Raw genomic sequence first — 23356 nt, forward strand, 5'->3', positions numbered from 1 at the left:
GCTGCATTGCATTAAGTTTTGCACAGCCATAATTGTCATCTGTATCACCTTGACTTGACTCAGTCTTAAAAATCCCATCACTGACACTGACACTAATGCTGCCTGCCAATATAATCACTGTAATCGCTTTATTGCATAGCAACACACTTCAGAAAGTGCAGTGTTCATTCCCAAAATTCAATGATTTTACTACGGAGTCTGAATTATATTCAATAAACTCTAGGTCTGACTCAGAATAATAAGCTGTAACATGATTAGTGACATACCTATTTAGATTATACATAATGAAATTATATCTCTCAGAACATTATACATTAAAATTTGACATACTTTTATCAGACAGTAAGACTTGAGTAGATCTGCTTGTCAGAATGCGCCATTGATTGCCACTTCTGAAATTACAACACAATGAAAAGAAAACTGTTCAGTATTGACCAAATATTTTGACAGCAAATTAAATTTCCAGGTGAAAAGCATTCCACATAATGGCAATGTATTTAATATCCCTGATCCGTTCTTTAGAATGAAAACCAAATGCTTTAATGTCATCCTTCATTTCCACCGAATCTCCCGACATGCAACTCTATAGTTACTAGTCTGAACTGATTAACATGTGATCCACTCAGGGATATACTGTAACTGCAATGGAAAAGTTGCATTTTTTGTGAATAAAATACATGAAAGATTAGAACAAAACAAGAGAAAGACAAGATCAAGTATTTGATATAAACTCTGTCAGAGGCACTGTCATTATAGGGTCCATGAGTAGGAAACATTGATTTGATTCTAATCAATTTGTAAATTTTTTTAAAGAAACTTAAACAGAAATTTCAAAATTCTGAATAAATCTTATCACAACAGTTTTGTAATTCTAATCAATTTTTAATTTTTTGAAACTTAAACAGAAACTTCAAAATTCTTAATAAATCTTATCACAACAGTTTTGTAATTCTAATCAATTTGTAAATTTTTTGAAACTTAAACAGAAATTTCAAAATTCTTAATAAATCTTATCACAACAGTTTGTAATTCTAATCAATTTGTAAATTTTTTTAAAGAAACTTAAACAGAAATTTCAAAATTCTGAATAAATCTTATCACAACAGTTTTGTTAGAGAGACTGATACAAAGTAAACAGATGGAACATTTTAATATTGCCAACAAGCAATTCTGCACTCTTTATTATCTGGAAACATTTTAATTACTTGGTACAGAAGGAATTCTGAGACAAATAGGCCATAAATGCACTTTAAAACCTGCATCAACGACTATTGTGATGTCGGTATGATGAAAGCTTTAACTTTATGAAAATTCCTTGATACTGAAGCAGAAATATTGGAATTTTTTATTTTCTTTTCTAAGAAGGAAACACTTGTGGACTTCATGTAATGAAGCAGTGTTTTTATGTTCTGTTGTTTAAAATAAGCACAAATTCTGCACTCACAACTTTGCAGTGCATTGACAGACTTTATAGATGTTTTGATTTGATTTTCGAATCTCTGCAAACTGCAGCCAGTACAAGATTCTCCAGAAACAGATTCTGTGTTTTGAACAATTGTCATTTTTTAATAACCAAGAATATGCAAATTATTATCATTATGTAAAATTTTGCCCCTGTTTTTCCAAGCTGTGGAGATTAAACATAGCAATATTAGCAAAACTCACATACTCTGAAGTCTATCATAGCTCTTCATTAAATTTACTTTGAACTCCATGACTGTGTCAAGGTCAATTTACTTCTTGGTTAATTCAAGCAAATTCTACTTAGTTTGATTACCTCAGACACTTACTTCAACTGGAAAACAAAAATAAAGTTTTATGTAAAATTTTGCCCTCTTTTTCCAAGCTGTTGAGATTAAACATTGCAAATAATTTGCTATATATTCTTTGGTTTATTTGGGAACATTTTTTTGGCCAGAAAATTTTTCAGATGTAAAGTGATGTTTGCATTTGTACCATATTAAAGTGTGAATTCCCAAGGGGTTAAAGTATGACCTTTGACCTCTGACCCCTGTATATTTACACCTATTTATGCACATACATGCACATTGAATATTTGCTGTGCTTGTTCACTGTTACCAGGAGAATTTTGCTCCATAGGGACACCAACCGAAGAATAAATGCAGACCTTTTTGAAAATCTTATTTACACTCTCAAAAACAGGCATGCAGTGTTCGCTTGCATTTTATGAGCAGATTAAACCAAACAGGTTAAAACAAAAGAGACCAAAGTTTTATGGTGTGTTCAATACAATAGCTCAGTCATGTCGTTAAAATAAATTTGGTTTTTCCCTGTGGTCTCCCTGATTATTAGTTTTTCACAAACTAATAATATTCAATTTTGTTAGAATGAAATTCAGTTTCACTTCTCCAGCCAACATTTGACATTAACGTAGCAGCTAATTGTGAAGTCATATTGGTTTTATGTAAGTTTTGGAAAAATCATGGTGACACTCACTCTGTAATTTTCAATTTACTGGCACCAAGAGATTGAAACAAAATAAATGTTTGAAGTACGCAGTGCCTTGGATGCACAAGAAGGTCTGTTTCTGAAATCAGACTGAATTTCTTGGCAAGCTTTAACTCAGATCATTTGTCAGTCAAATACTTTAAATGTAATGAGTAAATTAAGTCTGGTGTAATTTCAAAATGGAAGAAAACTAATAATGAAAGTTTTCCATTAATCGATATGTATTGTGTTTACTCAGGTCAGAGTACAGATTGATTAATTTGTTCATTTGAGTCTGAGCAGTCAAGACATTTATCAACGTAATTATTCTGTCAATATTTCTCTACACCAATACACTTATTACATTAAATTAAACATATTTTGCAGTCTGGAAATTATGCATGTTGCACAAAGAAAATTTAAAGGTTTCAATTTAAACTAGGAAAACAACCTTTTTAGTGTATTAAAGAGTTTTAATAATGTCAGAAAAAAGCACAAGGCTATGATATAATTTTTTTCACGTTGTTATCAGCTGATTCATAAAACTAGTTTTACAAATTATATTCTCAGCTGTGAATATGCAGTATGAATACAAAGCTCATCAACCATGATGAATTCTTATTTATTTATTTATTTATTTATTTATTTATTTATTTATTTCAAGGAAGACCAACGGGAACAAGTCCCATTTACAGGCTCCAAAAAACATAAAGTTTAAAAATGCAGAAATTTAAAAATACAAATATACAACCCCCAGTACAGAACATTATAAAAGTAAGCGAAATGAAAAACAAACAAAAAAGTCTACAAATTTAAACATGACAGTTTTACCAAGCGTCTAAAACTTCCGTAAAATGAAAAAATGTCAATAGCGGGGTTTGAAGTGCGCAGTTCATTTAAAGTGCTCATACATCTTTGTAGAGCGGAGTACTTAAAAACATTGAGTTTGCTAACTGGAAGTCTAAAGACTGTGCGAGTTCTAGTAGTTTTCTGGGGGACATTAAAAGTAATACGAGAAACAATAAGGGGACAGTCATACATATTATTTACACATTTATATAAAAATATTGTATCTAAAAATCGTCTCCGATGATATAGAGGTGAAAGGTTAAAATGCTGACACAACTCTTGGTCTTTTAATATTACATATTAGCATTTTGCAGTATGCAGTCAGAATACTTGATGTAAGTTTCATGTAACAGGTGTTCCAAGACTTTTAAATTTGAAAAAGTCAGCTAGAGTATATTTCCAGTGCCAACCGGATGTTGATCTCAGATTAACTTCCTATTCACTGGCATTGATGCAGAGCAACAACTGGAGTCTGGGAATTATTAGCTCAGTTGTTCTAATGTTCATCTTTAATAACACTAGCAGATCCTAGCTTTGATCAGATGGAAGTGCATGTAGGAATCAATTTTCACACAGTGTGAAACAACATTGCCACATTTTAAAGTGATGTCATCGCAGGCAGGTTGTCATCAGTGAATTATAACTCTTCAGTTTCACCTCATTTCCCTCTGTACAGGTCCAGCTTTACCGTAGAGAACAACAGGTTAACCCTGTGAACAACATGGTTACCCAGACTTATTGTTTTCAGTTGTCAATGTAGATAGCTTTGTGTGTAGTAACTACAGGTGTAAGGTTTCTGTTGTAAATTATTTTGAGCCTGAATTCACAGATCTATGAACATGTAGTTTCTTTATACTGAGGGTTACAGCCAATGGAGTTTCACATGACCTCAGTATTTGAGGTCGTATCCATAGAAACATCCATTGAAACATCACTAAGTATTTGACAGACACTATTTTTAGTGTAAAAGAATTAAGTCAAGGATACAAATTTTGTACTAAGAGATTACAGACAAAAATCATGAAAATTGCCCATAAGGTGAAAAACTTATGGACTCACATGTATGAATCTGCTGGTTCCAGTTTCCATGAAATTTGTTAACTTTGTTCCTATAACCATTGCTTTTTGTTATTGTTTTCAGCTTCCTTGCCATCATCGCTTAGCAACTATGCAGCCAATCCAAACCTTAGTATTATTGAAATTGAAAATATTCTACGAGACAAGATACAACAGAACTATTATGATCTAAAGCAGGTAAGATAGTTTTTGCAAACATTAACTCCTTGCTGTACATAATTGGTATTACGTACCTTAACAGTATTTACCCCTTTCACGACCAAACTTGGTGCATTCCCATTGTCCGTCAATTCAATGGACTGATCCACATATAGATTTAGGGGTGAAAGAGTGAATGGAATTCAAAATATCTTATTACTCCTACCTACTGTATACGGTACTTCAAATAATACTCAGGATCATGAACACACCTGAAGCTTTGGCCTTGTTTATAAGATATTTGTCAAGATTTATTTGCTGAAAGTGATGTTTTCTCGTTATGATTTTACTAAACTGGTTTATGATCACCCAAAACCACAAATATTAAAATTTGAAATCAATACAAAAATGGCTATGGTCACTGAAGGACATGCATTGATGTACCGGTACTGTGGCATCAACCTTTTCCCTCAACATGGTTTAGTTCAAATCCATTGTTACCATGGTGACAGGGAACGGGAAAACAGGTTTATGTTGCATTGTCCGGTGTAAAGCCCAAAAGCTCACTGATAATTTGTTAAATTCTTCTTCAATTTTCCAGGCATTTCAAAACTATGACATCGATCAGAGTCTGTCCATCACGAAAGGTGAACTCCGCCGTGTCTTGGAAACATTCATGCTTCCATTCACAGCTGATCAGTTTGATGCTGTGATGGCCAAGGTATCAACAAACCCCAATGGAACTGTCAATTACTGTCAGTTCCTGGATAGATACGGACAGGGTGGTGCCGCCATGAAGGAAAGTAAATGGACAAGCTCCGGGCACAGGTATGCAATTCATCTATTATGACTACATGCATTATAATGGCGTCATTTCATTGAAAGTATCCATTCTTGATTAGAAATGTTTACTTTGTTTTGCTGAGGTTAATTTATAAGTACGGCATTGCAAATGAAGTGTGCATGATTGATGACTTTAAACATGTCAGGGTTTTAGATTGGTTGCAACCACCTGTTGAATGTGAAAATTTATAGAAGTCAAATTTGTGAGCTAGATCACAAGTAAGGCAACTTACAGCTACTTGTCAGTGTACTCTTGTCTTTGCCTTGGAATATTTCATAAAGTTTTTGCCCAAAAAGTTGAAGTTAAAAAGAGACATAATTATTTCACCAACAGTTGAATATTTTGAACTATTTAGTTTTGTTATCCTCCAGAAAACCTCACACAGACACACACACACACACATAGTAATTAGTTCCTAACGGCTTACTGGTTTTATTGCTACCGGTATATCTAAACAACTACAGCGACAACTGTATCATCTGTCTGTTGTTTGCGGCAACTTAACTGCAAGCACTGGTCCTGGAGTCAATTTACAACAACTTTACAAACCAATTACACAAGTGTGATATTATTAAGAGCAATTTTCACTGTCACAAAAAGCAGCGAGAAATGCGGGAATGATTAAAAAGAAATGTTATAATACCGGTACATGTAATGTTTAGGGAGCTCCTACAATACGGATAACATAATACACTGTGTTTCCAGGTATCAGTATACCAGATCTCCACAAGAAATGGGAATTGATCACATGGAGAGACTCCTCAAAGAACGGATCAGCGCCAACTTCAAAAACGTCATCAAAGCCTTCCGACTGTTTGACTACAACAGGGATGGCCGTATCCAGAGGCATGAAATGAGGAAAGTCCTGGAAAATTACTGCTTCCGGATGACGGACAACCAGTTTGATAGATTTTGGGCACGGTATGATTTCAATCACACCGGCGTCGTGAACTACAATGAGTTTTTAAGACGGCTGGGTATTTATGTGGAAAAACATGATAAAGTTCAGCCTGAGTCAACAAAGTTAGGTAAGAATTTGAAATTATTTAATGTTGCTGTTGCTGTGTAAAGCTATTTCATGCTACATTAACCCTCTTGGAAACAGCTTGGACCCCTTCCTGTCAATTTTCCCAAAGTATTTAGGATCATTTTTGTTGCATTATTAAGGTATCAACCCTTATTCACTGCATGAGTTACTATTCTCATAATGCTGTGAGTTGCTGCTTAAGTGGTCAAGAGCTTTTTATGTTGGTATGCTACGTACCTACGCCACTTCTTTTGCAAATTTTATAATTTTTGCTGCACTAACTGTAAAATAATCATACCAGTGCTAGCATGCTAGTTGACACAGCATTTAATTATGTTGTTTTCTGTTTGTTTTACCCAAACCTTTATGCAGACTTGCATGGTGAGGGCGCTCCACTGCTATGCGTGGCAACTACTGAAGGTTAATTTGAATTGATTACTAAATCTATGAAATCTTTGCTAACTTTCTGCCTTGTCCATTATGCTTCAATAATTCCATGTATTGTCAAATGTACAATTCTAATTCAGTGCACAGCTCATTGTTCCTACATGTCCTTAGCTATTTCATCTTCCTTAGAAAAACTATCAGCTTAATGTCTCACTGTGGCACCCCCTGGATACTTTCAAAACCTGCCAGTATCTGATTAGTGTGTAGTAGCTATACATGTACATGTATTTCTAAAATGCTGATAATTATGTGATAGTGGTAGATATAACAAATATTTATTCTTCTATTACACAACTGTTGCACCCCCTGGTTTCAGTTCTGTTCACCATAGTTTCATCAGAGATATAGTAGTTTCTGTGTATATGTATTTTCATGAATTAATATTGGTGTCTTTGACACATTTGAGCAAACTTTTTTTCTAGATTTTTTATTATGAAAAAACGTTTGAAATACAAGATGAACAATTAATTTTATCATTTTTGTAATCTTGAACTAATTGATATCCATCATGTTAGTAGTCAGTTAGAATTTCTAAAAGATTAAACCCACAGAAATCATTATCGTTACTAACTTAATAAAACTTACAACTCATCATCAAGTTCATTATAATACATGTCCATTCTAGTTCTGTGTACTTTGGTGTGTGTCTATTTCCTCTAATGATGTTTTATTTTCCATGCATGTATGAACAGCCATGAACTGGGCACAAGTTCAAGAGGACCGTAACAAACAAGTTGAAAAGAATGCAGTGGTTCACAGAACTGATGATGTTGTCAAGGGAATGAACTTTCTACAAATTGAAAAAGAATTGAGACAAAGGGTGAGTTGGTTGGTTGTCCTTGGTTGATGTGAAAACTTCACTAGAAATAACTTGTTGATGAAATGTCCTTTGCTTTTAGTTTTTTGTAAAATTTAGTTTTAATCTGTTCCTATAGTACATGTACATTGAAATACCTGGTATTCATCCAATCAATACAGTGTGTGTAGCTGTATTACAGTTACTGACTGCTGAAATTTTAGTCTAATCTAGAATTCACTTGCTTACATGACATTGCAAGTTGTACGCCATATATTGTGACAGTAAATGTTGATATGCAGCAGTTCAACATGGCCTATTGTGAAGGAGAAGAAAAGGTGTTTCTGTACTAGAATGTGAATTTTATCATGATAGGGTAAATAACAAAAAATACTTGGTAAGAAAAAACTTATTAAAATATCTTACCTTAGTTTGAACATCAATGAAATTCAAAGAAAAATAAACTTCTGTGTGATAAGGGTCACATTTAAGGACTTATACATAACATTATGCAATGTAAGTTATAACCAATATCAAGACGACATAACGTCAGCAACCTACGATCTCTCAAAATATTTCTGTTATGACAACGTTGAAGATTATGTCAGATTGTCAAGTAGTAGTCTGTTTTAGTTTTATAGATCCTTAACATTTCATCACTGATATAATAACATCTGAACATCAACCTCTCTATTTCCTTGTTTTTCTTCAGCTCAAAGAAAACTATGTGAATTTAAAGAAAGCATTCATGGCGTTTGATTACAAGAGAGATGGCTTTGTTACTCTGGATGAACTGAAAACAATTCTGATCAATTTCACACTTCCAATGTCTGATCAGTTGTTTTCCCAACTCATGGATAGGTAAGTAACGGTGAAATTCAATTTCTGACTAAGATATGGTTTTTCAATTTTTTTTGTCAATTCCCTGAAAAATTAATGTACTTAGTTTAGATTTAATTAAATGAATCAGCAGCATGGACATTGGATGACATTTATTTGCTTTAATTAAAGAGTTAAATAATATGTATTGATCTCTGCTATATTTTTAGAGTGAACACAAAATGTCACATTGTAACAAAATATAAACTATGTAACAAAATTAAACAATGTAACATAATGTAGCAATGTAACAAATGTAACAAAATGTAGCTATGGAAAGAAGATGGCCAGTGCAAGATATTTTTGTAAAGTTCAATTTTTGTACAACAGTATTCTTTACTTCTCTGTCAATTTTCAGAGAAATTGCTCAACATCTGTCAAATTAACCAATTACTGAACATACGTGCATACAGTTGTGTGTCTTCCTTGTAATTTATTGCAATATTTTCTTGCTTTCATAAAGGTTTGGTTTCAAAGCATCTCACAAGATACCCTGGGAACATTTCTTGGAAAAATTCCAAGATCCTAGAATTCAGGGCAATGGTCAAACCATTCCAATCAAATGGAATCACAAGTAAGTTACAAAAATATTCTTCTGCAGACTATGAAAAAACAAACAAATAGTTATTACAATATTTACCTTTGTTTTTCTTCTCTGAAATAATCAGTGTAACATACTGACCTTGAAATGTCGATTTTGTTTATTGTTGTATAAATTTGTCATACAGCAAGTTTGTGATAATTATAGCTCAAAAAATATTAAAATATTGCATTGAAATATTCCTTGCAATATGAGATATTTATTGACCATCATTATTGAAACATCTTAAGGTAGAACGCACCTCGGGGACAGACATTCCGACTCTCAAACTTTTAGTTCTCTTCTGATATACCATGTGGGGGTTCATTTTAAAGCTCTTGGTGAAATAAAACTTTTCATCGGCTAACGGGCTTAGTTTTTTGAAATTCGAAAATTTTTATTTTCGCCATAGAGTTAACACAGGGATGGCGGCCATTTTGAATTTCTAATATCGGTAAATCTTGGGTAATTTTTTTCTCTAGTACCAAAATTTGCACAGTGCTGACCCCCTATTTTTATTCGTGATTTTGAAAGAGAATGATTGAAAGATTCCTTGAGGAAAGTTAGAGCAAAAGTTTAAGTCTTTCACTTTCGAGGTGCATATTACACCTTAATGTGTGCTTCCACTAACACAAATTATTGTTTATCTGTAAACAGAGTCAATCCAATCAGAGAGACAGACAAGGAAATCAAGGCGAAAGATATCCTGAAATTGTTACATAAATATGTTGTCAACATGTATCCATCATTGAAGCAAGCTTTCCTCTCATTTGATGATGTAAGTACACACCCCTAGCAACGAAATGGACTGAGCTGCCCTTCAACCAATCAGGAGTCATTCTGTATTTAATTGACAGATAGTAGCAGTAAATGTTCAACGATAAATGTGACATTGGTTGTAGTTGAAAAATAAGACTCACACATACATTAGCAAAACTTGAGTGAACAGATGACTTGGTCAGAAAGTAAAGGTTATTATGAATTTGTATCATAGAAGGATATGTTACAATGAAGATCCACAATGGGCAAGGACAGAAGTTTACTGTTGATAAAAAAATTAGCCAGTTTTCCAGAGACCCTTCCACCTTGTCAAACCTAGTGTTCTAGTGAATACACTGTAAATTTTTAGTTTGATATTTCCATTTGATCTGTTACAGTATCTGTGCAAATTTTACTCACAAGCGCAACATGCACAATAGGAAGAAATCAACTCCACCATGTCATTTATTGATATTTTCAAAGAAACTAAAAGCATTCCTTTCATGATCTTTCTCTTGTCTTTCAGAACCGAGATGGCAAAATTACAAAGAGTGAACTTCGTCAAATTCTTGAAACATTCACAATTCGTCTGACTGACTCCCAGTTCAAGGAGCTGCTGCTTGTTCTTAATCCATATCATGATAATTTCATCGATTATCACCAATTTTTGGATTTGTTTGAAGTCAGAGAAACTGATGTGAGTATACAGTTAATGATACATGCCAAGATATTTTTAACTCAAACCAGGTTCTCATGCAACGTCTTCATACTCAACCTCTCTGCTCGTTGTGAAATGAAAGCAATATTTAAGCAATTAAGCACGGTTAGTGAAGAACTTGTTATTCTTCACCAGAATGAGCAGACCATGTGTGAGGAGCCCTCTACAGTCAACTTTTAGAAAAGTTTCCCAGCATGCAGTGCTTCATACACTTTCCACACTCTTTGCGTCTTACTTTGTTCCAATACTTTCTGAAAAGACAGAATGCACCTTTTAAGACAAAAACCAAGCTAAACAAACCGACAAACAAACAAACAGATAAAATCTATTTTTTTTGGTCCTGTATACTGATTCCTTCATTTCAGTCACAGGAAAATGAAAACATTTCTTGTATTTCATGAAAGTTTAATTTGACATTGAGACTTCAATGTGTTTCAATTCAAAATTGAAAAAAGTATATTCACATTTATTTCAAATTTTCTATTTTAATTTAAATGTTGTAATTCATTTAATTTTTTCCCAAAGGAGGGACACAAGTGGTTGATATCAGAACATCGTTACAATGATCAACCTAAACCTGCCGTCATGGCATGGAATACTGTGGAAGATATCCTTAGGGAAAAGATCACAGAGTACTGGAAATCAGTCAGCGCTGCTTTTGTCGCTGTTGACCCGGAAAAGACTGGAAAAATATCAAAAGTTCACCTGAAAAGGATTCTTGACAAGCATGTACTGCCGGTATCAGAAGACCACTTTAAAAAGTAAGTCAGAATTTTTTCAACTCTGTTTTGCTGATTGGTGGTCACTGTGTGGGCAAATAAAGATGATGATCATGGTGATGTTGTTCCAAGCAGGGCAATTTATGCTGCACCAAACTTGAAATTCACACCAATTTTATCCATGTGTCGCCTCTTCACCTGGAAGTATCAATTAAGTCTCAAAATTATTTTTGTGGAATAATGGTCCTTCTGTTTAACCTTTGTCAGTTTTTCTGCAAACATCCGGAAAATCATAGCCATTCAAGTTCTGCCCATTATTTAATCCATGTGGTTTTTCACACTGTGTTTCTGTATGAAATACATAACAACAAAATTAATGCAGTAATGATAATGACGAATATGTTGCTGAATTTGTGGCAGTAACAATTACAATTGATAATGATGGATGTGTGCTAACTCTATAATAGTGAAAGGGTTACAAAAAGTACTGAAGACATTTTCTGTCACATATGTTAAACTTTTTTAAATTTTATCTTTCCACAGGATGTGCAGCCAGTGCAGTGTATCAGATGATGGACTAGTTATATTTGCTGAATTCTTAGAGAGACTTGGTGTTGATGTTTCTCCTGGAGACTTGTACGGTACCAGTACCCACATCTACCTTGGTAGTGAATTCACTGAGGCTGCAAGACAAGCTGATATCGATAATAGGTGAGGAGGGGAAGGGGTTGAGGGAAAGGGGAGATATCTTTACAGATATGGATATAGCAGTGGATGTGCATGTGACCAGTTGGCCCTCTAATATCTAACATTGTTGATATCTTTGAGTCAGTCAAGTAGATGTTTGGAATATTGTCTTCAATCAGCTCTACATCAATATAGTGTGATATGTGAAATTTTCTTTTGAATTAAAGAGATTAACACTCTCAAATCAGTGGAGTGTTTAGTGGAGTGGAGTACTAAGCAAAGTAAATGTTTAAAGAATTGCTGACTGACTACACCCCAATCCACAGACCAGAAGTTCTGATCTGATACTAATGCATTTATGTAACACATGTTTTGATTGGCAGATTAGTACAGGTTCAAGTGAATGCCCTTGACAGAACCAATCAGATGACGGCAGAGGAAGTCATCATGAGACTCAAAGATCGGATGGCACAGCATCATTCAGCCATCAGAGATAGTTTCTTACAGTATTGTACTGAAGGAAAAGGAACTGTTTCAAAGAGAGAATTTAGAAAGGTAAGTAAAGTGTTTCATTCTTAACCTGTTCACCCCCAGTTCCTTGTAAACAGGTCCACACACACTGTGGCTAATAATATGGATTTGGACCAAACCATGGTAGTTAAAGGGTAAATTCCGATGTAACATTCCATTTTTGTTCCACATCAAACTGATAAGTAACACTCAACCATACTAATCATTCATTTGAAGTATTATTTCCTCAAGTGCTTCATCTTAATTCAAAACATTTTTTTGATTGCAAACCAATTCTTGTGAATTGCTGTCATCAGTACAGAAGTTCCTCCAAAGATTTGGATGCAAAAACACACTTTGATTTGTTGAAAGTTACACAGAATGAAGAGAAGTATCTTAGTACCATGTGCTGCATGTTGAAATCTGGCAGAGATATCTGTTACAGAAAATAATCTTGACAATGTGTGTCAAAAAAGAGGAAGGATTATTGGAATCGTATTAGTGTCATTATTCGATCACCCCTAAATAATGGAAATGATTTATAAATTTTACATTACCCATGTCACTATTAGACTGAGCAATGATTTGACTTGAATATGAGATTGAAAAATGATTTGAGATTACCCTCCCATGATGAAATTTTAGTCCTCTTTCATGCTCACATGCACCAGTATCTCTGATGAAGTTATAGTGATAGATAAAAACAGATTATTGATGAAATGTTTTGTCTTCTGCTGCAGGTACTTGAGAGATTTGGAATGTACATGACAGAGGAACAGTTTGCTGAACTTGTCAGTAAACTAGCATTCAACAAGGGTAAACTAGCCTACTCAGACTTTGTTGCTAGTTTTGAAGATCCTAGAGCAGGTGGACCGGGAGAAGAAATCTCCAGGGTTCCAAACCATCGATACAACAAACTTGAGATGCAAACAATGAGTGCCTTAGAAGCTGAAGCTCAGCTTAGAGATAAAATGAGGGAAGGCTTTTCTGTAAGTATTATTCTTACACTCATACGTAGCAGCTCCATTGTCATAGAAATGAATTTTGTAACCATCATAACTACTTTTTTGTATGTAACCAAAGCATTCGTGAAACTCTATTTGTATCTATTTGTATATTCTAGTATTGTTTAAAAACTTTGAGCAGAAATGTTAGGTTTGTCTGGTAAATCACACACTGCAAGAAATTTTCAATGTTTGTATTGAATAATACGCTTTTGATACATTTACAGGTTAAGATACTGTGTAATTTGGAAACCTGTCTGAATATACCTTCTGTAGAACTTCGTAAAATGAGAATTTGACTTCCTGAAAATATTTTACCTTTTGATCTGATCAGAAGATGAAAAACTGAACAACATTTACCCTTTGTCTCGTAGGATTTGCGTCAAGCATTTTACAAACTTGATGATGATCATAACGGATTGATTAGCCGTGATGACTTCCGGCGGCTGCTTGATTCCTTCATGTTCCACATGACGGATGAAGAATTCAACAAATTAATGGCAAAAATAGGAATGGGAAAGAGAACGAAAATCAACTACAAGGAATTCTTGGCAAAGTTCCAAGTTGTGGATACAGAAAATGGACATCCATGGTTGAATTCCATGCACAGGTGAGACAGTGACTTTACAACAAAAAAGTAAAATAACAAACGTTTTGCTAATTGTCTAAATTTTCATGATGATGGACAAGGGACAAACTGTTCCGTAAGAAATGCCAATTTTATGTCAGTTCTCTACTTGTTGAAATTTTAAAAAATTTGGCAATATTACTATTTCCTAATGTACATGTATATAATGGCAATAAAGTTATCTGTTGATCTGGCAATATTACTGTTTTTTAAATATGAAAACTATCAGAAGTCAATAATCAGATCTAAATACCTGATTTACTCTGTCTGCAGGATTAAAAAATAAAGCTCATAATTAATCTTGATTGAGTAAGTTTTCAGTTTGAAAAGTGGAATCGAGAAATTCAAGGAGGAAGAACAATTTCAGGCTTGTTCCTTTTGAAACTTTGACCTATGACCTAACCTTTGACCTCACTTTCCACAGGTACAATGACACAAAAGACCCAACAGACATGGCAGCTGAACAAGTTCATAACATTCTGGTTTCTAAAGCACAGCGGAACTACGCTGATTTGGCCAAAGCATTCCGAAGCATTGATAAGCGCGGCATGGGTGTCATCAGAAAGAGGGAGTTACGAGAGTTACTGTATACATTCATGCTTCCAATGACCAAGACAGAATTTGATAAGTTGTGGAATAGGTGGGTGCTCTGCTTAATATGCTAATCATTACTTGTGTTTACAGGTAGTTCTTCTTAACTCTTTAACTGTCATGATTTGGCCTGATCTCATTGTTTTCCATGGCAAAGATGGACCACTCTACTTGGACATGGGGGTGAAAGGGTGACAGAAATATGAAGCTAAAAGGATAAGATTCATTTAACTTTTATAAAAAAATACACTACCACATGTGTAACAGGGACCATAGCTGTAACTTTCAAATGTTTTTGTCAATTTTTGTAGCTGTTGGTTTTTTGCTGACGGATAAATCTACTGATTTTATAATCCTGTTGAAAATGTTTAATTACAATATGACTTTTCTGGTAAATCAGTGGAAAATGTCAATGGAAATTGACCAATCACTGTTGCTAATTTGATATGATTGTTTCCTAGATATGATCCGGATGGCCGCAAATTCATTGACCATCGGCATTTCCTGGCAATGATGGGCTTGGGAATGGCATTTGCACCCGGCGACGAAGAAGGCACAAGCCGACGAATCATTGATGAAAGTTATCGGGCTCTCGATGCCCATCATCAGAATCAACTTGACAAACAACGCTACATCACTGTGAATCAAGCCAAGTCAGCTCAGTATCTCACTGCGGATCAGCTTATCCAGCAGCTGAAGGATAGATTCCGGGACCACTATTCCACATTCCAGGATGCATTCCAGAAATCTGATAAACTGAAGGATGGAAAAGTTTCTGTCGGTGAACTTCAGAAGATCCTTATTGACCTGAATTATCTTGTAGACGATGACACTTTCTTTGAATTTCTTGAAAAGTAAGTCACTTTTATCTCTCATCAGTACATGTTCATCAACAAATTTAGTATCAACAATGAAATCTTGTGTTAGTGTCACCAGTTCACCAACACATGCATGGGTTATTGTCATCTTCTCTGAGTATAATTTGGTCTTTCCCTTTACTTAGTGTGGAGTCGGTGGATCAACATCAACAGAATGTGAAAAACGTTAAAGGTATACTGTCACCTGTTCCAATTTTGCCACAATTACCATGGAAAGAGAAAATATAACTAATCACAGATTTTAAGCGGGTGGCCGCTTTTTAAAAACAGCACCCTCACATGGGCATTTTGAATACAAGGAACGTCCATTTGACCATATATGGGCATATTTAGATTACAGGTGACTGTATACCTTTAATATCAGTTGTTATTTAGATCTCCAGTTCTTGAAGCACAAAGCTTTACTAATAGGTCTCTCAAGGATGGGATGGGGTTAGGGACAGGTTGGTCAAAAATAAGAAAATTTAGTAAGTGAAATATGTGAAAGCACATTTTCAGACTTACTTTTGGTTCATGAAGAATTTCACATCATGAGAATGTGGAACATGGTACAATTTTTTTTGAAAAAATACACAGTTCAAATGAGAAATATATCTTGAACAGCAAAGATGTTGTACATCCTCAACCTGCCCACCCCCATTTCAAAATAAAATGGTCCAGCCTAATACATTCAAACATAGATTGATCAACACTATCTACTTACAAGACAATCCTTTCTGATCACTAAATATGTTCAGAAGTACCAAAAAAATGACAATTTATGAGAATACCTCAGTAGCTAAAACAGATGTGCATAGCTGAATCAAAGCTCACACTTCCTTGACTTGTATCTTGTCAAGGATTGGTATTCCAAGTACCAGAACCAGGCTTTCCTATGAACAGTTCTTATCAGCGTTTGATGAAGCACAAGAACCAAGATTCAAGAAAAAGAATGTTCCAGAAGTCACTGTTGAAACGTTTTCAACTCTTACACCGGAGAAAGCTGTGAAGAAACTGCGACGCATCGTCAGTAGTGACAAAAATATCCTACATGCTGTGAGTAGAGTGGAAATTATCATTTTGCTTTTTGTTCCATACAGAATTTTATTTATGGAAAAAAGGATTACACTCAGCAGAGATATCACCATGAAAGACTAATTGTTCAAATTATTTCTAATGTGTTTTGAAATGTAACCCTTGCGATCGGGCAGGAGGCCTTGAGATGTAGTAAAGAACTAGTTATCTATCTATCTATTATAGACTTGGTAAAAATGTTATAGATTAAAGTAATTGGGAACAGCACAGCATACTTCACAAAATATTCAGAAATTTGAAACAGCCATGGTCAGACCTTGTTTTGACATTGAAACGAGCATTAGCTCTGAAGTGTGTCAAATTTAATTTCAAACAAGTTGTTTAAAATTCATGTAATTTCTTCATGTGTACGTTTATGATTCTCTTTTGCAGGCATTTAACTCGTTTGATCGTGACCATAGAGGGCGCCTCACAGCAGGAGAATTCCGTCGTGTGCTTGATCACTTCTGCTTCAAGCTGTCAGACAAACAGTTCAAACTGTTGATGACAAAGGTCAAAGTTTATCCAGATCTGATGATTGACTGGCCACAGTTCCTGGAAGACTTCAGCAGTGATGAAAGAACAGTGAGTGTCTATGAATGCCCATATATGGAAATGGTGTCATTAGCATAAATGTTGCAACACCAGCTATTAGCCAATGAAAGTCACTGTTGATTGGTATTAGAATTATGTAGAAAAAAAATCAAGTTGTAATGTTAAGTTACTTACAAATATAATGAAATACAGAGATCAGTGTTCTAATAACATGGATATGAAGAGGAAGTTTCAGAATTATGACTAAAGTAACACATGTCAGAAACACTTTGCAAAATTTTTGTTTTTCTTACCATTACTTGATATATTCAAACAACAAAGACTTGGAATTCAACAGGTGTGAGTGCACTGCACTGATTCTAGGGACTCAAAGATAACTACATTTAACAACCAGTGTCTTTGTATGATTTGAATAGCAATATCATTCCCTCTGCCAATCAAGGGGCTGAGATGCAGGTCACATGATTTGATGAACCAATCAAGGGCTGTATGCATATCACATGATTTGATGAACCTCTCAGACAAGGTATCATCTGAATATAAAGTAAATCGTGGTGGTTTTATTTATTCCCAGGTTGCGGCAAATTGGCTAGAATCAGTGCAGAAAGTAGCTAAGGATTTATCACCAAGACCGATGTCATTCGATGAAATCTGGACAAACCTGGAGCAGATTGTCACTGCAAGATTTTACCAATTTGCGGAAAGATTTTCTGAGATTGACTATGCAAGAATTGGAGTTGTTGCTAAGGAAGATTTCAAAGAAGTCTTACAAGAAAATGCTTTCAGATTAAATGAAGAGCAGGTAAATTTATTTTCTTAACTTCAGTGAATATTCCAAGTAGGTTTTTATGGGTTTTTTATCAATTTGTCATGTCAAGGAAGTCAAATGGATGATGGAGAGTCAACATTCACAAATCTTTTGCCCTTGTGAAAAATGTCCCTCATATTTAATTGGAACTTTGAAAGATTTTTTTAAAACTTCTCTTTCTCTTTTGTTTCATTTCTGATACAGTTTGAAAACGTGTGGAACATGTTAGATGTCAATGAATTTGGAAATTTGGAGTACAGAAAATTCCTCAAGAAGTTCTCCAAAGTTGAAAATGATGGCGGATCAAGTGTGGGAGTATCACCCCCTCATCCACCCAGTACAGCAATGTCACGACCTATGACCTCATCATCATCATTATCATCACCTCCAAGGACTGGATACAGCAGAATGAGTAGAATGGTAGGTGCCTTTTTTGCTTTTTGTAGAAGGGGGAGGGGGAGGGGGAGGGATAACGTTTAATTGTTTCATTGTTTACATGAACATAGTACAGTTTCCGCTTTGTCAAATGACATAAAACAATGGTAACTTAGATAATAATAATGAGTCTTATATTATGTGCAAGTTCAATAAGTAAGATATGACAGTGAAGTTTTTCTTGTTTAGTAAATACCATGCAAATGACATGCTTCTGAAATGACACAGAAAATCAAGACTATCTTTGTCGGTTATCAGAAGGCTCTGTCAGATATTTGCAGAAATAATTTCATCAACTTTGCAGTGTTTTCTTGGACCTAGAATGTCTATTCATGTTTCAGTTTTTCTCATAATCTCACATCATTTCTGCTCCCTCTAGTCTGATCTGTATGGTCGTCGGACAATGACACCAATGGTAAATGCTGAAAACATTGAAAAGAAACTGAAAAATAAAATCTTCAAGTATTGGCAAGATATCCAGAAGCTATGTCGACTCAAAGATGAAGATGACAGCGGTGACATTGGTATCAATGATTTCAGAGGTTAGTAGGGACACCCCCTGATACAGAGTGACATCCCCTGGTAAAATACAAAATTTTATGAGCTGTGATGCCCGCAGATGACCTTTTTTCCATTTCTCTCATACTGGTAGGCATGTGATACGATGTGAGGATGTAATTGTTCACAAAACAACATTGTAACAGTTTTCAGGCACATGACAAATACCATGAACACAGAAAACTAGAATTTCAAAAAGGAACGTCTAACATCAGTGTATTTCAGGATGAAGACAACATTGATAATTTTATCACAAATCAAAGTAAAATGAAGTTTAATTAATGAATGTTTTCCGATTACCCATTCCACACTAATTCCTGTTTATTTTGCTCTTAACAGATGTTATGGAACAGTTTCACTTATATCTGCCAGCTGAGGAGTTTGCTCAATTAATACTGAAATTTGACCTAAAAGAGAATGGAAAGTAAGTTGCCGTAGAAACCGTCCATGCCAAGTTTTAAGATAAGTCATGGATATTTTTGAAGATATGAAATGCACTGGGTGATTGTGGGATCAGTTACAATGAATGGGTGCTGACAGGTGTCCATTGGTACCCATAGCGCCCTCTGTGGCGTATCATGGTGTTACTTTGTTTATTTTCATTTTGTGTCAAGATATGCTCTCCCTTTTGGTACAAGCTTTGTTTGGGCCTTGCTCATGAAGTTTAATTTTCATATAAATTGTGGCAAATTAAGTCAGTTTCTTAGAGTATAACCAAAGGTATGTATTGAACTTTATACTGTAATGGATTAAATATTGTGGTTCTTTTGTTCCCCTATTCAGGTTCAACTATGACAGTTTCCTGCGACACTTTATTTTACGTTTGAAGCCAGTTGTAGAAGAAGACATTGATACATCAGACAGGCTACTGAACAGGAAGAAAATACATCCAACAAGAGTTCCAGTAAGTCATCACATTCAAATCTGTCATAGTTATCGCCATATTTATGTTCTCCCCTTTTTGTTTTCACATATCTCTAAACAACTGTGTGTAATGGTCCAACTCTGGAATAGAGAGGACCACTGTTCTGCAGACTCAGTACGACCAAGAGATCACATGATAGCGGGGTACAAACAATCCATGTGTACAAACTCACATGATAGCAGGGTACAAACAATCCATGTGTACAAACTCACATGATAGCGGGGTACAAACAATCCATGTGTACAAACTTGTATCGAAATACACTTATATCTATGAGTGTTTTGCACATTGTTTTGTTTGTACAGTATAGTCCACTCACATTCTGGGTTTAACTGTTTGTCTGGAAAGTCTATTTTCTCTTTCATTTTTGGACAGCATTCTCTCCCCTTCCCTCCTCTCTCTTCTCCTCAATCAAGAACCTCTTTCTCATCCCTACTTCCCTTTCTATTTTTTCCTCATTTCAACTTCCTTCATCTATGTTTCTCTGTATTCCTCCGTGCCTCTTCCTTTGTCTTGCTTTTTCATGTGTCTGACTATCTTTCTATCTGTGTGTCAGACTTTCTGTCTTTCTATCTGTCTCTGTGTGAATGTCTATCTACCTATCTGTCTGTCTGTCTGTCTGTCTGGCTGGCTGAATGTCTATCTGTCTTTCAATCTGTCTATCTGTCTATCTCTCTTTCTGTCTCAGTACAAAAATTATTGTTTCATGCACTTACACTATATTTTTGTCATATTTTTTTTTTAGTTGAGGTCTGGAATAGAGAGTGAAAACCTTGTGTCTGCCATGTTGAGAGTTCGAGACTGTGTTTTAATCAACTGGAAAGAGATGAGACGTTCATTCCGTAACATCGACACTGTCGCCATCGGCACAGTCGCGCCGCTGGAATTCCGCAGTGTACTTCGCCAGTATAACATAAACCTATCTGAGGATGAATTCTTTCATTTAATGTCATTTTACGACAAGGACATGTCCGGAAAAATATGTTACAATGAATTCCTCAGAGCATATCTAAAACACTGATGCAAGCTTTCAACTCTGATTGTGACCACAGATTCAACTCCTCAAATTTTGGACTCATATTTAATCCATGTGTGTGTGTTTGCTCCAATCTGAATCCAAAATTACCTAGGTCTTGAGTTTAGGATCTCATTCTGGCCTTCCAAGACAAAGGAACAAGTGTTTTACAATTAGTTTTTTCAAACTGTAAGCAATAACTGATATAAAGTGTTTATATCTATCATGTTCTCTGTATGAAATACAACATAACTTTTATGTAGCATTATTAGGAGAACACTAGCATTCATTTTTGCCTCTGGTATTGGAAGGTTGAAGACTATTACATCACAACTGATGATGTCATGGTTAGATTTGACCTTTGACCTCACTGTTTCACAACATCTTGTGAGCATTATTGATGCAATGATTTTGAATCGCAAACTTTGATGTATGTTTGAATAGATGTATTTGTCTGTTGTGTTTTGTAGGTTGGGTCTTTCCAGATCAAAATTGACCTTGGCATAGGTCAAAGAAAATATCAGAAATTTGACCTTGAATTCCGTCCATGATTGAGATCACCCTGACCTCTGTATATTAATGTTCCATCAACAAAAACTGGTGAATTAATATTCCAAATATCGTAAGTGTACAGTGAGTTCAATTGAAAGTCACAATCACCGTTCACTGACAACTTATGAACAAACAAAACAATAATTGTCGGCCTTAAAATGCAACTTCATTGTATAATATCATGATTTTGTACAGAATAATTTGTAGCCATGATCTCCCATATATGCGGACAAAATGGTGCATATAATGTAAAGTTTTAGTCTATTTCCCTCCAAGAAGTTTTTCCTAAAGAATGCCAACTCTGTTGTAGATTTGATAGGAAGTAGGATAGTAGCCATAAATGGTATTTGTAAGACGCTTTGGATTGTGTAATGTAATCATGGTTTTGGTAAACTTCAAAATTCTGATAGGATGAAATTCCTATCCGTCCACGAGTTTTTACAAATGTTACGTAATGTTCAACTCTGTCTAAGAAAATGTAGGTTTCAAAGAGCAGAACCTGAAAGGCAAGGGCTGGACTGTGGGCTGTGGTAGTGTGGAATTAGATGTGTCTGGAGAAGAAACATGCATCTTCTGATGAAATGACGCTGGATTCATCATCTGATCTTGCTGTGATGAACTTAGTTGAACTAGTGATATAGACTGGACAGCAACACATGGCATTGTGTGATGCTAGATAAACTGTGTTACTAAACGACATTTGTTGAGCTGTATACCTTCACATCCTGAAGATGAGAATTGTATGACAAGTACAAAATGCTGTCATTTCTGTGATGTTGAGGGCAGTGTTCAATGACTGACATTCCAAGATGTAAATATGATAAACACAAATTATTATCATGAGAAAAAATTAATCAGGAATATCAAAAGAGGGGCATTTGCCTCTGGAGTTACAATTTTGACACTGGGCTAACAAGGAATTTCTTGTGAATTGTGTGTTTATGGAGATACCATTTTCCAGCTATGCAAAGTGCTGTCATCTTTTTTGATGCAATTTGTATGAATACATCCACATCAAAGATACTCATTAGACATTTTATATAAACCATGTGTGTGATTGATAGTTGTCAAAGTAGACTTGCTTGAACCTGTTTTGTAATATTCCACTTGGGCTGAGAAACACAAAACTTTGCAGATTGTTGTGGCGCCCTCATACGACTAGTATTGATATTTCGTTTGTTTTTGCATATTCAATGAGAGGGATGGCCCAACTCGCTGGGCAGCTTCTTGCTGTCGATGAGTGCCACCTCAAAATCAGCATTAGAAGTATAAACATTTTGTGTGCTTGTGTTTTGAACCTTGAAAAGCCAGTTTTTTGACTGCATTTGCATAAAAAACTCATTTTTGAGAGTAGTAATAATTATGGAGGTGATCACAATAAACTCTGTCACTATTTGTAAAGCCAACGTTCTTTACACATGTGGCTGCTGCTTTGGCTATGAAATATGTGTATATTTTGCATCTTTGTATATAAAAACTTTTTAAGTGTTCTGTGTTGATGCAAATCACATGCAGGGCCTTGAATAAACTGATTTAGATTTTCAATATAACTCTTGTTCTTGCTTGCTTTGTGAATTGCCATCTGAGAATACTTTGTGTCGAGAAGTGCTTGGCAAACATTTGTGGCTGATAAGTGTAAACTTGGATTGCAGTGTAAGGTTAACTTGTTCACCCTCAATTCCATGTAAACAAGTCCACAATCCCCATTGATAACATTGATTTGGGCCAAACCATGGTGGTGAAAGGGTTAAAAAGTAAATGAAGAATTCTAGTTTCATAGTCCCTCATATAGTTTCATTGTCTACCTGATACCCTGAACAGCTTGGTATGCGTACCTAGTAGCATGGTGATTTCACTTGTCTTGTCTAAAACTAGC

The 23356-nt window shown here is 35.1% G+C and overlaps 1 protein-coding gene across 2 annotated transcripts in view; it reads left to right on the top strand.

Annotated features, from left to right (window-relative positions):
• Nucleotides 1–23030, top strand: part of LOC139123082 (EF-hand calcium-binding domain-containing protein 6-like) — a 28637-nt gene extending 5607 nt beyond the window's left edge. Inside the window, exons 3-26 of one of the 2 annotated variants that reach the window (XM_070689068.1) lie at nt 4439–4551; nt 5114–5340; nt 6062–6384; nt 6756–6803; nt 7523–7650; nt 8339–8487; nt 8969–9079; nt 9743–9863; nt 10371–10541; nt 11088–11323; nt 11825–11992; nt 12352–12523; nt 13219–13467; nt 13857–14092; nt 14535–14750; nt 15163–15555; nt 16419–16614; nt 17026–17217; nt 17762–17989; nt 18200–18415; nt 18810–18972; nt 19328–19412; nt 19772–19892; nt 20659–23030. In XM_070689068.1, coding sequence (XP_070545169.1) covers nt 4439–4551; nt 5114–5340; nt 6062–6384; nt 6756–6803; nt 7523–7650; nt 8339–8487; nt 8969–9079; nt 9743–9863; nt 10371–10541; nt 11088–11323; nt 11825–11992; nt 12352–12523; nt 13219–13467; nt 13857–14092; nt 14535–14750; nt 15163–15555; nt 16419–16614; nt 17026–17217; nt 17762–17989; nt 18200–18415; nt 18810–18972; nt 19328–19412; nt 19772–19892; nt 20659–20934 — 4538 coding nt within the window. In that variant the 3' untranslated portion in view covers nt 20935–23030. The remainder of the gene's footprint in view (nt 1–4438; nt 4552–5113; nt 5341–6061; nt 6385–6755; nt 6804–7522; nt 7651–8338; nt 8488–8968; nt 9080–9742; nt 9864–10370; nt 10542–11087; nt 11324–11824; nt 11993–12351; nt 12524–13218; nt 13468–13856; nt 14093–14534; nt 14751–15162; nt 15556–16418; nt 16615–17025; nt 17218–17761; nt 17990–18199; nt 18416–18809; nt 18973–19327; nt 19413–19771; nt 19893–20658) is intronic. The other variant, XM_070689077.1, reaches the window with a different exon arrangement.
• Nucleotides 23031–23356: the final 326 nt, after the last annotated feature.

This window comes from Ptychodera flava, chromosome 2 (assembly GCF_041260155.1).
Source record: "Ptychodera flava strain L36383 chromosome 2, AS_Pfla_20210202, whole genome shotgun sequence".
Classification (NCBI taxonomy): domain Eukaryota; kingdom Metazoa; phylum Hemichordata; class Enteropneusta; family Ptychoderidae; genus Ptychodera; species Ptychodera flava.